General features: G+C 51.6%; 4 protein-coding genes across 4 annotated transcripts; 3 read left to right on the top strand and 1 right to left on the bottom strand.

Annotated features, from left to right (window-relative positions):
- Positions 1-2,750: 2,750 nt before the first annotated feature.
- MAM_01260 (uncharacterized protein) lies at positions 2,751-4,371 on the bottom strand (the record flags this gene model as incomplete). Its single annotated transcript, XM_040820059.1, has 2 exons — positions 2,751-2,920; positions 3,153-4,371. The coding sequence occupies 2 exons, from the start codon at positions 4,369-4,371 to the stop codon at positions 2,751-2,753; spliced, it is 1,389 nt and encodes a 462-aa protein (XP_040681547.1).
- A 3,401-nt stretch (positions 4,372-7,772) lies between these two features.
- MAM_01259 (uncharacterized protein) lies at positions 7,773-9,314 on the top strand (the record flags this gene model as incomplete). Its single annotated transcript, XM_040820058.1, has 1 exon — positions 7,773-9,314. One exon carries the CDS (start codon positions 7,773-7,775, stop codon positions 9,312-9,314), a length of 1,542 nt encoding a protein of 513 aa, XP_040681546.1.
- Positions 9,315-11,557: 2,243 nt separating this feature from the next.
- Positions 11,558-13,800, top strand: MAM_01258 (6-phosphogluconate dehydrogenase, protein; the record flags this gene model as incomplete). The annotated part of the gene is made up of 8 exons (XM_040820057.1): positions 11,558-11,594; positions 11,655-12,126; positions 12,174-12,507; positions 12,713-12,895; positions 12,948-13,101; positions 13,163-13,183; positions 13,237-13,363; positions 13,425-13,800. The coding sequence occupies 8 exons, from the start codon at positions 11,558-11,560 to the stop codon at positions 13,798-13,800; spliced, it is 1,704 nt and encodes a 567-aa protein (XP_040681545.1).
- An 890-nt stretch (positions 13,801-14,690) lies between these two features.
- On the top strand, positions 14,691-16,718 carry MAM_01257 (high-affinity nicotinic acid transporter; the record flags this gene model as incomplete). The annotated part of the gene is made up of 7 exons (XM_040820056.1): positions 14,691-14,873; positions 14,938-14,995; positions 15,050-15,336; positions 15,408-15,836; positions 15,931-16,142; positions 16,228-16,399; positions 16,482-16,718. The coding sequence occupies 7 exons, from the start codon at positions 14,691-14,693 to the stop codon at positions 16,716-16,718; spliced, it is 1,578 nt and encodes a 525-aa protein (XP_040681544.1).
- Between the last annotated feature and the right edge of the window lie 197 nt (positions 16,719-16,915).

Raw genomic sequence — 16,915 nt, 5'->3', positions numbered from 1 at the left:
CATCACAGTCAGCGGCGCACCTCACCATTGCCGGCCAATTCCTTTTTTAAATACAACTAATTATTTATTGTGGTGGGTTTGGTTAGCGATAGCGGCCATCAAGCCATTCCAGATGATTCAAGTCGTTTTCCCACTAGATGCTCTAAACTGAAAGTAAAGTATACATCGTAAGGTTTTTCTCCATCCCCTCACTTCCCAAGTCCGTTGTTGGGCAGTTGAAGCACCCAACCCACATAGACTAACGTCTCTATGAGGTTGGGGCTCAACAGTTCCTCACCGACCCAAGAGCCATTGCCTGCTGGGCGGGTGTAGAAATGGCAGAGACATTGTCGCTTGCCCCGTTTACTTTCTCGCGTGTTCAGCACGTCGACTCCCTCATCAAATCCGGCATAAGCCGACTCAAATCCGCGTAATATTTCTTATCCAGAATGTTCCTTCGCGGCTTCCTCCCAACCGGTGCTGCCGTCAAGGTCCCATCTTAGGAAAAATATGTTCTTTCGATTCGCTCTTCTTCGTGTCTACGCGGCCGAGCTTTCTCTCCTCCCTCTCCTACGCGGTATGACCAAAGTTTCTGGTCACCAAGTTTTTCGCCTCTTCAATTGCCTGCTCTCCACGCAATTGGCTGCAAGGCAAGAAGGTGGGTACCCAAAGACACTTCAACTACAATGGATCCATTTGGTACTCGACGTGCTTCTCCCAGGTGCCTGTATTCGTATTCATGAGCACTGCTAGCCAGCGCAGCTTTTATACGCGAAGCCCTACGTGAAGTGGCCTTCGTCTGCAGCTGGATCTTGCGCTTCGAGATTCCTCGTTGCCGCTCACAGGCAATGTTCCTAGTGAGGCGGGAAATACCAATCTGCGTGTTTCGGGTTGATCAGAGCAAGAAAATTCGTCATCTACAAATCGGTTGTAAATTAGGCAAGATACTTCAGCTTGGACAGATTCGTACCTTCTGATGAGCCCTCGCGTCCACGTGGTGCCTCCTGTCCATTGACAAGCTTTTCATACTCAGAAAAGAGAGCATGAAGACGGTCAGTGTCCAAAGGCGTAGATATGGGGGCTACCTCGGGTTCCTCCTGCCCGGCCATCGGCTGCATAGCGCAGGAAGTCGAAACGCTCAAGTCATTGTTGAACTTTTCATGGACAACATCGTTCCCAGGATTTGGGTCTATGCCCGGCTATACTTGTGGGTGATTGGTTGGAATACGCGCTGAAATCTGCCTGGAAGGCAATAGTACCAACACGCATGGCTAGTACAGCCTTGGAACCAACGTTGGCAGCCTTCTCGCATGCTGGTGTAGGAGAAAACTCAATGCCAACTACGCCCTCTGCACGTTGACGGAGATGCAAGTTGGACCTGACCGGCCCGCGGCTCGCGGACGCTTTGGCCACAGGACATCGCTCCCATTGAAGTGAGCGAAGGACATGTTTACATTTGAATCTACTTAAGATATATATCCCTTATCGCTCTGATGCGCTACATCCACGTGTTGCCTGTCCAATATTGACGACATGTAGCTGATCAATGCCTTGTGAAGGATCAGCGGGGGTTGCATGATGTGCGGCCCGCTGGTGGCGGCATGGAAGTCAGCCATTGGCGCGCCAAACTGAACAAGCCTTAACTCTGTAGGTAGTCATGGGTGTGGTTGTAACCAGCAGTTGGGCTGTGCTCCGCCGGTCACGGCACCATCCGTTTTCCAACGCATTGACGTAAAGTACGGTGGCAAACCGTAATCCTCCCACACCAGCTCTCGGTTCTTACGTCCTCCAAAAACGGACACCACATCCTCCAAAAATGGAGGCACACTCCTCCATATCTGAAGGCATTGAAACCCCGGAGAAGAGCTTGACGGGATCGTGAGTGATCTAGCGGCTATGGTCGTATGTGATAGACATCAGAGAAAATTTGTCTTATAAGTACTACGTCTAGTAGTAACCAATAATAAAAAAAAGAAGTCCGATGCTGATCATCACCAACTACACTTTCAAGCGAAAGGCCTACTTAGCTATCCTTTATTTTACGGCCGAAGAATCCGACTGTCCATATACTGGTTCCCATACTTTGAACACTAATACTGGTTTGTTTTGTACGCTCAGGCCGTGTCTGATGAGTAAGCGACTATGAAGCAGTTGTAAGTGTTGGCCTACAAGAAAGCTCTTGTGTATAACCGGAGCATTCCGAAACTAGCTGCCGCTTACACGATATCTGTAGGGCAGGGGGGGGCATTTCGCGTCTTTTTGATGCAAATCATGGACATCTTTCATGGATTTCTACCGGAATTAAAGCCATTCAAGTTGTTTTGATTTATATTTAAAGGGAATTGCTACACGGGCATGACACTTTGGCTACACGGGCATGACTCTTACACGGGCATGACTTTTACCACTTCTGATTGGTCGCATACTTTCTTGGCCCCACAGATACTTCCTCGGAAAGGCGGTGTAGCCAACTTCACTAACAAGCTCCTACATCACCATGAATTGCAGTCACTTATCGTTGTGGGCGCGATTGGTCTTCTGCTATCTTGCAAGCCTGCATTTCGGATTAAACTACCGTCCTTGTACTGTTAGCCAGTAACTGTCAAATACTGGCAAAAGACGTGATGTGGTCTACTTAATTTATTGCCTCACAACGATACAATCTGGATCTTCGTCATCACTCTTAGCCAGTTCCCATTGACTCCTTGTCCTGCGAATGTTTCGTTGCGTCCTCCGTCCACTGTACCGCACGCCTGTCGTATTCCCAGCATTTAGGACTTTAGAAGGTCTACCTGGCCCTTGCTGGGCTGAGATGCCAATTTGGCCACCAGTTTGTGTGATGGTTTCTCGAGTAGCTTTATGCACTCTCCTAGCAAGAGTTGGCTTATTGAGACTTCCTGGCGGTCGACCTCGTCGCCCACTTGGTTGATTATCAGATCGGCTACTTGATGTAATAGCTAGGCTTTCTGGGATAACCTGCGCTGTATTCTTTGGCCTTCCACGTAGTGCAGTGGCAACTTTCGGGTCAAGAATTCGTCGGTATGGATCTTGAGATGCCGATTCCCGTAGTCGCCAGCGTGGGTGGACCTCCCATTTAGTGAAACGTGTGTCAGAATCTAGCTTTGCGTAGACTTTATGATAGCATGGGATTCCCAGCTCAATAGAGACCGTACAGTCGTCGTCGCAAAGTCCAATAGAGTCGGGGAAGGGATTCTTCCCCGTCGGCAGAAATTTGCGAGCAATACAGTATTGCTTGTTGATTAACCCAAGTCCTTTCGATGACATGGTTGTTCGTAGTTCACCAAGATAGTTTCCCATCGAACCTAGGTATTGTGGAGCAGTCAGGACATCATCCTGTCCACAGGCATCCTTAAAGGCACGTTCTTGGTCATGTATCATATCCTGCATTGCCTCGACGAGTCGGTAGAGGTGGCTCATGCCATTTAATAGATAGCTTTTGATATTATTGTTGCTTGCTTCTGTGCCGGACGTAACTCGGATTCCGAAGTTACGATAACGACGGATAAAGCAACGTGCCCATTGAGCACTAACAGGCATATAAGTCGAGTAGAGGTATTGTAAGATCGCTCGTTGGTCGTCGAACTCTTTACAAAGATCTCTCCATGCCTGCTCAAACGCTTCCTCAGTCTCGGCATAGAGAACCTTTTTCCACATTAAAACAACGCCTTGGTAAGTATGAGGAATCTTATCACTACTCGACCGATCTTCGATCAGATGCTTATCTGTAGTGCTCAACCCGCCATCCGCCTGTGAGGGAATGTCTTCACTGTCACTAGCGCTAGGGCTAGTAGTACTGTCCTCACGTTGGCCCGTCCACCTAGTCTTCGATTTAAGCAAAACGTTTGAAAGGATATGATGAATACAAAGCTGTTGCTGTGCATTTGGAAACTGATCATTAACGGCAGCTTTCATAGCCTTGTCGAAGTCTGTGATGATGACATCTGGTTCCCTGAGTGAGTGTTTTGTAATGAGCTTGCGAACACTCTCTGCAAGGAATTGGAACCCCTCCCTCCTCTCGTTATCTATTAAGCCAAATGCAGCATTGAACACAGTTCCAAGACAGGTTTGGCCAGTAGCCTGGAATAAAGGAAGCTTGAAGCGATTAGTGTTATATGTGTTATCAAAGCTAATAACCTCGGGGAAGCGCTTCCACATCTGTAGACAGTACGGAAAGGTCCAGACAAGACCAAGCAGTCTATCTGGATCATCATCGGCCCATTTCGCGATGTATGGGATCTTCTTCTCATCAAAGAGTTTGATCAATGCCGCAGTAGGTGTATAGCCATTTAGCTTCTCTCGGTTAATGAACGAACGGGCATTATAGATATCCTTCCGCAGGAGTGTTGTATCGGGGAATTGCTCCTCAACCATAGCAGCTACATCACTGGCTCGAATACCCGCGCGACGGCTTGCTGACTCGATGGTTGCTTTAACTGGTGTAGTAAGGCGGCGGTGGGAAACATGCGCAGATGGCGTAATACTCCGTTCATGGTTATGCTGGTGATGTTTCGGGTCTCTATGTTGTCGAAGAAGCCACTTGCCTTCCTCTAGGGCTTCAGCAATTATCATCCATTTGCAATCACACTTCCGAGACCTTCGGGTTCGAAGACCAGAACCCCCCGAGGCCCGAGATTGTCCAAACCGGTCGCATTGAATGGAGTACCTAATCAACCGTCCCTTATAGGAATATTTATTCCGCCGAATAATACCAAATCCGTTCTCCTTTGCAAATGCGTTGGTTGTTTTAAAAAGAACTTCGGCCGAGGGCGCTGGGTCGCCAGGGATTATTGGGTTCGGAATTGGCTCCGGGGCGGGAGATAGAGACTGTCGCATAGGCGAGGAACTAATATTTTCGGGCGTCGGTGATATTCGAGGAGGTTGTGTGGGTGACCTACGAGGTGGAGAGTACGGTGGAGGAGAGTCATATGCTTCGAAACTTAATGGTGACCATCCCCATCTCTCTCGCCAAGCTTGTACACGTTCGTATGATCGAGCAAGGTCTACAGTTAGCCTTCGACCTTCGCCGGTAACCTCTCGTACTATGCGCATTGCGGACTCGAACTCGGCTCTTGTCCTTGTTGGGAGATGCTGGGCGGATGGGGGTGATTCGGGAGGTTCAGAGGCGAATGGATCAAATTCTGGGCCTGGTATAAGCGCTCTGACTCGCTGGCTCCATCTTTTTCCACGGAAGAAGTCATTTTGAAGATATATCTCATAGTCAGATCGAAGGCCCCATGCAGGCTCATGGCGGCCCTGTGAACCATGGGGGTGTGGGAGACTTGAAAGTGTTTGCGGGAAAGAGGCGAACAGGTTATCGAGTGCATTTTCGTCCCCGAGGCCGTAGAACTGACCGATACTCGTAGCAGAGCTACTCGCGGACCGTGTAGCCAAAGTGTCATGCCCGTGTAGCAATTCCCTATTTAAAAGGCTATACACACTTTCCTGCGGAGTATAAATTTGCCACACGACCTTCACACAAGGACAGGACTACAATGACGAGATGTAGAGCATGGAGCTCACTGCATGATTGGGGAGTTCTCGGTCAGCATTCTCAGGATGCGTGCATTCATGGCCGTGATGTGGACTCGCCCCTTGCGTAGAGTAACAGAATGTTATTACCCAGTGCAGTAAACATGTCAAGACCCGGTGAATGGGAAGAGGCAGAGTAGCTCGAACTGTCCACCAGGCGGCATTGTTGCACCCAACCGAAACTACAAAATCTGCATCGTCAACCAAGCCAGCTAACAGTATGCAACTATGCACAAGTCTTGACCGGTTCTTTGACGGAAAAACTGAAGCCGTAAATGCGGTCTCTCTTATGCACGCACCTGTTGGTTGACCATGTTGTCCTCGGGCTTACGTGTTTGTAGCAGCCGGATGATATACCAATCCCTGGTTCTGCAGAGCTCTTGAGACCTACCGGGCAGCGATCCAAATGCCATCTCATGATTTCACCGCGTTGACTGAAGAGGCTCTGGAGCAGGAAATCACGCCACTCAGTCGGCTCTGCGGCAATGCTGGCGCTAAATTTCTTGGGCTTGAGAAGGCGTGGGAGCGTAAACGGACGTCACGCTTACGACTCTTTTGCTTTAGCAGAACAAGCACAGTTGTCTCGAGGTCCAGAACTAATCCGGCACGTGTATCCCAGTTCCTCCCACCCCGGGAGGCTTTGTGATCAATATTGGCCGTATACTCGAACCTCTCACCAGAGGAGTCTGCACGGCGATTACCCACCGTGTGATGCTGAAGCCAAAAGGTTTCGCGGGCCAAAGGTGGACCATCGCCGGCATCAATTGCCTTCCATCAACCCGTGCACCTTGGAGCTGCCGGTCTACGTGGGCTGTGGATATTCCTCCCCATATTGTAGATTCAGTCACGGGCCAACGGGCGATGTCGGACGCGAAAGAGATGTGTTCCGGCATAATCGACAATGGCATTGGGGATAGTTTCTTTGTCGACTTCCTCTGGGCGCTACGGCTGGCGTGGTCCCCGGATCTTGCTGAGCCTCGTTTGCGAGGTTTGGTTATCAGATGTCAAAAACTGAACTGTACGCAGAGGTATACACATTTCAGGGTATCCATTCTCAAGTTCTTACCCCAAGGACGAAAACGCCTCCCTTCATGCGTTATGTAATTTACAACTTTTGTTTCGGCTCTTTTCTACGCTCTTGAGTGACTACTTTGTGCGACCTTGCGCCAGAGCCAAGTTGCCCACGTATATGCTTGGCTCTGCCATGACTTGCTGCCGTCCTCGGGGCGCACAAAAGCCAAAATAGATGGAGATAATAGCCCCCAGCACCGTCGCAGTCCAACCAGCAAACCGCAGCATGACTGACACGAGGCTCACCAAGCTACAGCTTCGTGTCCATTTTGTCACGTTCCAGACTAGGGATAGCTCTGAGCAGAAGCGGCAGCCACGCCTTGACTGGGCTGTCACTATAAGAGCAGAGCTTGACCATGGAGTCGTGGCGGCCGGCAGCAACATCTTTTTTTTTTTTTTTTTTTTTTTGGCGCCGACAAAGGCACGCTACCAAGCCCGCGCGGCTGGCTACGCGAGGCGATTTACTTGGTGGGACGGGCTTTTATGAAAAGAATTCCCGTGGGTTGGAAACTAAGCAGCGGCTGAACTCAAAATTTTCGAGTTGTGCGCGGATGCTGCGAGTCGCGCCAAGTAGTGGCATCGGTCAAAACTCTATCAATATTCTGGGAGCTCTTGGGAGCTATAAATTTCTAGCTACGCTCTTTTGGAAAAAAGAGGAGGAGGGAAGCAAGGAAGCAGGTCCGAAGTTTGCTTTAACAATATGCAGCCATGGTTGATAAGATGACTTGGACAAGAGTCGAAACAAGCGAACATCAAGCCACCGTCTACTTGTAACATAAGAATATCACACTGGAAAAGAAGACCACACGGTCATGGTCACAAGTCCATCTAGCAGCCCTGAGGTGACGGAAAGTTGTCGGATTCCAACTACGCCGCTCTCTTCATAGTGCCCGGTGCCCGGCCTGTTTAGTTTATTCGTGGCGGCACCGGGGCGATATAAGATTGATAATTCTCTTACGGTTTAGGTTTCCTCGTCGGCTTGGCCAACGCCGGATCGTGGAAAGCGAGGCTCATGTACGTAATGGTGTAAAAAAAAAAAATTGAGGTATAAAAACCCAGCATCGCCGCCATCGCTCGCTTCGTCAGCTTCTTTTGTCTCATTCCCATCACAGCTTGAGCCGCTTCGTGAATCCCAGGCCAGCTACCTGACATCCCGGCATCTCTTTCACAAGATGCCTCTCCCCTGGTTCACGCCTTGGGCGATCCTGATGCTGTTGGACAGAATCTGGCGCGAGGAGGAGTCGCCCGAGGCGAAGCTGGACCATGAGCAGGAGAAGCCAGCCCAGCAGAAACGGTCGACCCTGGAGGAATGTGCCGACCAGTGCACCGTCCGGTGGCAACAATGCCAACAGGCTCCCGTGATGGACATGGCTTTTTGTGCGTCTCAGTACAAGCACTGCCTGGGTTACAATCCTTTCAGACACGGCTACAAGGTTCCCCTCGCTTGCAAGGTCAAGAGGGACTTTGTTCCTGACGGCCCGGCTTCGCTCCCTGCCGATGCCGCTGCCGCTCGTGATGGTCTTGATGCTCCTGGTGCTCACGACTCTCGTGACAACCGTCCGCCCGAGGCAAAGGCCGTGAACGATGCTCCTGCCGCCACGGAAACCCCTTCTGTCTGTGCTTCTCACTGCCTCATCGAGTATTACAACTGCAAGGCATTGCCCAACTTTGTCCACTGCCCGACCATGCTCGTCCAGTGCCTTGGCTACAACCCTTTCTATGCGGGCCGCATCAACGAGCATTCACGTATCCTCTCGTGTGCCAAAGACCCGAAGCCCACTCCAACGCCGACCGTCGTCCAGGACAAGTGTGCCAAGGCGTGTACCGACGACTTCAACGCCTGCATCAAGGTGCCGAATGCCTATAATGCATTCTGTGCTTCTCAAATCATTCAGTGTGTCGGTTACAACCCTTTCGAGGACGGTGGCTTCCAGGTTCCTACTACTTGCGCGGCGAAGACTACGGTTGAATCGACCTCTACGGTTGAATCGACCTCTACCATGGAATCGACCTCTACGGTTGAAATGACCTCTACCATGGAATCAACCTCTACCATGGAATCAACTTCTACCGTGGAATCAACCTCTACCGTCGAATCAGCCTCTACGATCGAGGTTACCTCTACGGTTGCGGTGTCTACGATTCAGGCGACTTCTACAATCGAATCAACTTCTACCATTCGCCCGAATTCAACCATTCCCTCAACTCCTACGCCCACCCCAGCTGCCCCAGCTCAGACCCCTCAACCTATTCAGGATGCTTGCGCCAAAAAGTGTACCGATGAGTGGAACGCCTGTCGTTCTGAGCCTGGAGCCAACCAGTCTCTCTGCGCTTCCAACTTTGGCAAATGTATTGGATACGCACCGTTTCTGGATCCTGCCAATTACACATTGCCCACGTCGTGCGTCACTCCGGCTAGGAACACAACGACCGAGGCTCCGTCCCCCATGGCTGGCTTTCCCAATTCAACGACCATGGCCATGTCCACCAATTCCACTACGCCTGGTCTGACCATGAGTCCTGGCGCTGTGGGCTGTCAGACGCCCTTTGTCACTACTTGGGTGCCAACATCTACTATCTCGGCACCCTTGACCGTCACTGCTGCCGCTGGTCAACTTGAGCCTGCAATGTCCCTGGCTGCTATGGCTGCTCTTGCTGCTGCCGTGTTCCAGTGGACCCGGATTCATCGACAAGACATTGCCGGCATTCGCTGAAACAGTTTCCATGATGAAGTGTTGGTTATGGATATTGAAGAGCGGGATTGCCATTGGTATTCAGCACTTCGAGCTAGGAGTTGAAAGTCTTTTATAGACATCTGCCCAGGGTCATTTGAAGGCTCGTTATTGTTTTTGTTGGATTTGATGTGAAATTTCTTCCGTGATGGATACGTCGCATCGGATGGTGACGAGCTCAATCGGGCTGCAGCAAGAAGCTTCGAGGTGTTGTGGAAGATCATTGGTGGTTGTTCAGGATTTCGTTATTGCTCGTTGGCATTACACGGCTTGGTCGCAAAGGCTGAAACTTGGGATTGTTTCCTTTGTCATACCGTATTCAATAGCTTGTCTAGTTATTATGTATGTCGGTCTTGTTTTTGTTTGAGCGTCCACGACGTGATGTGTCTGACTCGTCGCCGCGTCAAGTGGTGTCTGCTATTCCTATTCCCGCCCGCCCGGAAATTGGCAGACGAGACCCCGCATTTCCCCCAGGGTGGTTCCTTCCTTTCTTGCATGGATTGGGGTGACATGGCACCGCGCGACGCGGGAAAATGTCCGGATCCGCCTCGCACCGACATGCGCACTCTCCCAGCACAACTCTGCCCCATTGTGTTGTATCTCACAGAGGCATCCGGCATCCTCGCCCCCGGGTCCCGGACTCCCGACATGCAGAGCAATGTCGTTGCTCGGCGCACCCAGTTCTCCAGTTGTGACGAGTGCCGTCGGGCAAGGGTGGGCTGCGATGCGCTGAGTCGAAATAGTGAAACGGGCGACTCGTCTGCTTCTTGCACTCGCTGTCTGAATCGCCACCAGCAATGCACTTTCAAGGCATGTGATTAACTTTTTTCTCCCTTTTTTGCGGCAGGACAAGAAAAGAGATACTTTAATTCATGACCAAAGCCAGCTGACCTGCGCGTAGTGGATGAAGGAAAAGGGCGCTAAGCCAAAGCGCGCGCCTTTGGGCCGACGCAAGCTTCGCCGACAATCCGACGCATCAAGTTGTGTTGGTTCGAACATAGTCAATGACAGGCCAGATGACCCAACTCTCCCGTCTGCTCGTGATGACTGGGATCTTGTCAACTCTAGACAGGCCAGTTCTCCTTGTCCCGCAGTCACTAATTCGACGAGTTCCATTTCGGATCTGCTGAGTCCACCAGAGGATGCTTGGATTCATGTTCTTTATCGCGAGGGATTTAACGCAGTGTTCGGTTCGTAGATGGGTAGGGACGGCTGTCCATTCCTGTATAGTGCTTCTAGTCTCCCAAGTCTTTCGCGTGTTTTGCTAGTTACTCAATGGTTCCAGATTTGCCGAACACAACCTGGCAGGAAAACATGTCAACATTGTCGAGGTTTGCACTCGGCTCGACCGATGGGTTGCTGAGAACTCTGATGACGAATAGAATTCTTCTACTCGCGCTCCCGCCCGTGAGCCTGGAATAAGACACAGATTGATTGATCAGTCACTGCGAAGCACAATCGCCGCTTTTTCTGCCAGATAGCTCTACATTTCCAACCACCCTCTATCAATAACAGAACCACACCACCAAAACATTGTGCTTACTCTTTGGAGAGGTGCCCGGCGGGACATGCTCCGTGTAATTAACCGACCGTCATATCAATCCATGCTTTCCTTGTTCTTGTTCGCTCTAACGCCCATTCCCACTGGAATATCAGAGGATAAGGAACTTGATGGCATTTCAGGGCAAGCGTGTGTGCACGCAGCCCTGCAGCAGATACAAATCTTGCAAGCAAGGCAGCGCAATTTGCAATTCAGCGGATCAAAAGTGTCGCCGTCCACACCCAGGTCAAAGTCTGATCCTGCTGTCATCGGCAGCTCAGGCTTTATTGCAGCAGAGAGTATTGCTTACTGGGCGGCTTTAACATTCGACACCTCGGCGTCATTGACTCTTAACTGTCGCCCCTTGTTATCTTCTGGTCTGTTCGGCTTCAAGGCCGAGCTACCTTGGCGGCTAGTACGAACCGGTGCCAAAATGTTCCATGAAATAACAAAGATGTGGCGGGCTGATGGAGTCATTAACATAGTGGATAAACGAGCAGACCAAATCATCGCCAGCGGAAGTGCCTAGAAACTTCTCGCTTGGAAGTTGACATTCATCTTCAAAGAGGCTCTGCGCGACGGGCACAACGAATCTGAAGTTAGCAGAGCATTTTGTTTCGTTACTAATGCAATTCAACAGTTTAATAACGTTTATCGACGGCCTTTAGAGGCGTGCCAAAGGCGAATGCCCTTCCTAGGACAGCAAACAAAGCTCCGCTGGTGTATGTAACACGCAACGCGTCGTGGGGTACATTGAGCCCCCTTGCTAACACGCACAGCAGACTCCTTGACGTTACATTATCATCTCAGCATCCTGATGTTTATTGACATTATTGAGGCTACTGGGCGACATGACTTGCTAGCCAGCGTAGCCAAAACCAACGCCGACGCCGAAAACGCCGTCATGAATGCCCTAGTCTTTGGGCTTCAAAATACTTTTACCGCGACTACTAGCTCAGTGTCTAGTCCAAAAGATGCCAAGGCCTTAAGCGCGTCCGATCTATCATTCACAGTACCCATTATATCTATCGACCCATACCCACATCACGTCGTTGCAAGTGTCCAGCTCATACGTAAAGCAATCGATAGGGACTTAAAACAAGGCAAGATTACCGATGAATCGCATGCAAGTCTTCGATCTACACTAGAGGCAGCCCTGAGCCACCTTCCGCAGAGCTCCAAGTCCGTGCAGGCGGCACGGAACCGGTTTTCTGAGATGGGAACGCCTAGTGCGATATTGGCGCGTCAAGATCCGTATGTATTCTTGCAAGCACAGTATGCGGCATACCACGTACTCAAAGGTTGATCCAGCAGATGATGCAGTCGAACTTTCCGCTCCCACCCAAAGCCACAACACCTTGCAACACGATGGGTTTAGTCCGCCATGCCACCGCACCGGCTACGCGCGGCGTGCCTGTCTTGAAAGGTCATGGCTCGGTCCGGCTACCAATATCTGCATTGCTACTACCAATAAACCGATTAATAATTGCTCCGGCCCTGGTCAGTCTTTGCAAGTGTGGTCGACGGATCCGATGTGTTACATTGACATCGAACCGCCACCCCCGCATCGGATCCGATCATAATGGAGCTGCATCGACGAAAGTCCAGTTCTCAACAGTTGCAATGAGAGGCAAGGTCGGTTTTTTGTCAACATCCTATCTGAGGTTTGGTTGTGTCCTGTCGCGGCACAATATATCGTCAACATGCTTGCAACATTGGCACGATTGACGAGGTCATCAGTCACTGTGGTTGGAGCAGGGTTACAAGGTAGACGTCTGGCCTACATAGTACGTGACTAGCCTCTTCTGGTTGAACATCCAAATCTAATTACTTTCTTCAGTGGACAAGTAAAGGCAACGATGTCCACTTAATTGATGGGAAACCAAGCCAGCTCCAGGCGAGCATCGAGAACGTCAGTCAACTACGATCCCAGCTTGATCCAAACGGCAACTTTGGCAAAGTGCGCACACATTCTCCAGATGCCATGAAAGCTGCCTTGAGTCAATCATGGCTCGTAGTCGAGGTACGTCGCGCCATGTGTAGAACGATGAGATGATTGGTTAAGACTCTCGCAGTGTGTTCCCGAACGTCTGCACATGAAGCAAGAAGTCATGGCCCAGCTTGATGACTTGGCGCCAGAAGACACGATTATTGCATCCAATTCTAGCAGCTATCCGTGCTCTGAAATCGTCGCCGGGCTAGCCCTAAAGAATGCGAGGCGGATTTTGAGTGCTCATACGTGCAAGTTCGCCATCAGTCGGTTCTTGTGTTAAATGCTGACTGGTTTTAGACTGGCCACCGGAGATACCAGGTAATCGAAGATTGTACAATCATTATCAGGTTACAGATGTTGACAGAAAGCAGTCATCGAGATCATGGGGCACGAATCTACCGATGCGTTTTTGATCCGCACCATGATGGAGCGGTGCGCTGCACATGGGTTCTCGCCGTTTCATGTGAGAGGCACATCAATTGGATACATTTACAATAGGTGAGTCATTGACATCCTCGACAGACTACGACGTTGTACGGGGTCCGCTAATAATCGCTAGAATATGGGCTGCCATCAAACGGGAAGCGTTATTAACAGCAGCTGAGGGCGCGGGCACACCAGACGAAATTGATGCGATTTTTAGAGGTGTACTGAAGACAGGCAAAGGTCCATTTGAGCTTATGGATATTGTCGGCCTCGATGTGGTGTTCGATATTGAGGAGCACTATGCCGCTGCGAGAGGTCATCTCCCAGAACAACCGAGAAGCTATTTGGCCAGTTACTTGCAGAAAGGGCATCTTGGTGTGAAGAGCGGACAAGGATTCTACACATATGGCAGCTCTCCTTCGATGCGGCCAGAAAGCCCTCGGGAGACTGCACCTACTACAGCCTGTAAGATAGACACGAGCCAGAGCGCACCTCATATACGGGGGTAAGGACAGGACAGCGACATAACTCACTTCGAGTTTCTCAAAGTGGATCTGAAGTGTAACAAGAGGCTCCGAATTCGAACTCGAATGCCGCCGCCCCCCGCGTGATCAAACGGCGGCGATCGCCCAACAAACAAGCAACGCTTGAGTCATTTGCGGAGTCGTCGGCGACCATTTACCCGCTTCGGATCCGTCGCAGAAATTAAGTCTGCCCCCGGCACGCGGACGAAACCAAGAATCGAACAAATAGGAACCGAGACGAACTTTCCGGTCGCACCGCGGACCCAGGTCGGATAGCGGTCAACCCCGCGTCTTGGAAGCCACAAAAGCCGGGGAAGTCTAGAAACGTTGTGGGTCATGGTGATGGGAGACGAGACGGACGCATGGTTGTCCGGCTGTTCTGGCCTGATTATTCCATGGCCATGCTCGTCACGGTGGCGCCGTCAAGAGTAATGAAAATGGGGGCGAAGTCGTGAGCGAAATAACTCAAGCCTCGCTATCCGAGGCGTCATGCCCGCCAAACGCCAAACCGTTGTACGTCTTTCGAATCCTCAACGAGGCCGGTAACGTGGAGTTGCGGCCCGTAGCCAATGAGTAGACGGCAGTACTAACTACTTGCCGTGTCTCGGTTCCGATACACAGAAGCAATACACGGATGGGGCGTGCGTTCAAGAGTCTTACTGAGGCCCGTTTCCATGTAACATAAACATGGTGTCCGCACATAAGTGAATTAATAACCAGGTGCTCAGGGTCCCCCTCATGTCGAACTTGCACATTGATGATGCCGACGGGTTGCAAGGCGCTGTGCAATCTGGTCGATGCCTCACGTGTTCTCCTGCACCACCTTTATTGCACCTTCAGACTCAGAGCTTCTCCCGCCGCCCCTGACGGCCAAAATGAAGTCGCATTCGGGCGAATCGGCTGAAAAGGGCGCGATGCCGTCCAGCCGTGACGAATACGCAGACACCGACATGAATCTGGAGAACAAAGCCGTCAGCGAGACGGACGACATGGGCATTGGAGTGGTCGCACCACAGCCTAGTTTTGACCATGTCGATGAAAAGAAGATTCTTTGGAAGGTAACGACATGGCGCCTTGACTTGCCCATTTATTGCCGAGAAATGACACGCTTGTGCACCATAGATGGATATCCGATTGATCCCCATGCTGGCGCTCCTCTACCTCCTCTCATTTCTTGATCGTAAGAACCTTCCCGTCACGACGCCACGCCGGGACGTGTAACTGAGAGGCACAGGCGGAAACATTGGCAACGCCGAGGTCGAGGGTCTCAGCTTCGATCTCGGCATACAGCCAGACCAATACAACTGGTGCCTCACCGTCTTCTTCTTCACATACGCCGCGTTTGAAGTCCCCTCCAACCTGCTCCTCAAGAGGCTTCGCCCCAGTCGCTGGCTGCCCAGCATCATGGTGGCATGGGGACTCGTCATGACGCTCATGGGGCTGGTTCAGAATTACCACGGTCTCTTGATTGCGCGCATCTTTTTGGGCGCCACTGAAGCTGGTCTCTTTCCCGGTGTTGCCGTGCGTCGCGTCCTGTTGTTTTTCCTTCCACCCTCAAAGAGGCCCTCCTTTGGTGAAACTAACGGCCTCAGTACTATCTGACCATGTGGTACTGCCGACACGAGATCCAGTTCCGCCAGGCGCTCTTCTTCAGCGCAGCTTCCATTGCCGGTGCTTTCAGCGGCCTGTTGGCTTTCGCAATCAGCAAGATGGACGGCACGGCCGGGCTCCAAGGCTGGCGTTGGATCTTTATCCTCGAGGGAATCGCCACCGTTCTCGTGGCGTTTTTCGCCTTCTTCCTGATCCACGACTTCCCCGATACGGCCTCGTTTCTGACAGCGGACGAGAAGGCATTCGTGATTCACCGCCTCAAGTATCAGGGCCAGACGGCGGTGGGCGGTGGTGATACCGAGGCCCGGGCAAGCGGCCAGGTCGAGCAAGCCGAGGAGTTTGAGTGGAAGTACGTCGGGCAGGCGTTTAAGGACTGGCAGATTTGGGTGCACATCCTCGTGTACTGGGGTGTAAGTTGTGTTTCCGGCCTCGGTCTGCTCTTGGCTCGTTGCTACCCTGACGCGTACAATGTCAAGGCAAGCAAGCTGCTTCCCATCGTGGCAGATTGTCTGTCCGCTGTACGGAATCAGCCTGTTCTTGCCGACGATCATCAAGAACCTGAACTATTCCAAGACGGAGGCACAGCTTATGACGGTTCCGATTTACATCACGGCTGCGGTACTGGCTGTCGTTGTTGCCTTTTGCTCCGACCGAGTCGGCAAAAGGAGCCCGTTTGTGATTGGGTTCATGGCCATGATGTTGGTAGGATTCACGATGTGAGCGGCACCATGTCCGGCCATGCTGTCAAGGAAACCCGTCCGTCCGTCTGTCTATCTGGTGGGCTGACGAACGGAACCCCAGGTGCATTGCCTCGGGCAACCCCAGGGTCGTGTACGGCGGCGTCTTTGTCGCCGCCTGTGCCATTTACCCTGCTTTCCCTGGCATCATCGCCTGGCTGTCGAACAACTTGTCCGGCAGCTACAAGCGCAGTGCGGGCATGGCCCTGCAGATTGGCATCGGTAATCTCGGGGGGGTAAGTTTTCTCTACCGTCCCGACTCCTCACCTCACCTCGCCATCACGACTCTTGTTGACTGGGGGGTTTATTTTGCCGCAGGCCATGGCGGCCAACTTTTACCGCAAGAGAGACGCGCCCCGCTACTTCCTTGGCCACGGCCTCGAAATCGGCTTCATCGTGCTGGGCCTCGCCGCGGCTTTTGCTCTCGTCCGGGGCTACTGGGTGCTCAATCGCAAGAGGGAACGCCGCCTGGCGGAGGGCCAGGACAAGAACTACACTGCGGCCGAGTTGTCTGCGTTGGGAGACAAGGCCATGACTTTTAGGTACATGTTTTAGCATGTGCGGAACGAGCAGAGTGTCCCCCGGCTGTAATTGAGTTTTGGATTTCAGAAGCACGTTGGAATTCGACGCGACCTCTGGTTGACGCCGTGCAGGATCGCATCGGCAGTGAACAAGATGCTGTGTTGTCATGAGATGGGATTTCATCACGCCATCTAAAATACAAGAAGCCAGACAGTGCGCCTGCGAACCCA

This window comes from Metarhizium album (assembly GCF_000804445.1).
Source record: "Metarhizium album ARSEF 1941 chromosome Unknown scaffold_2, whole genome shotgun sequence".
NCBI classification, from domain to species: domain Eukaryota; kingdom Fungi; phylum Ascomycota; class Sordariomycetes; order Hypocreales; family Clavicipitaceae; genus Metarhizium; species Metarhizium album.
This window is presented reverse-complemented; position numbering and strand designations above follow the sequence as displayed.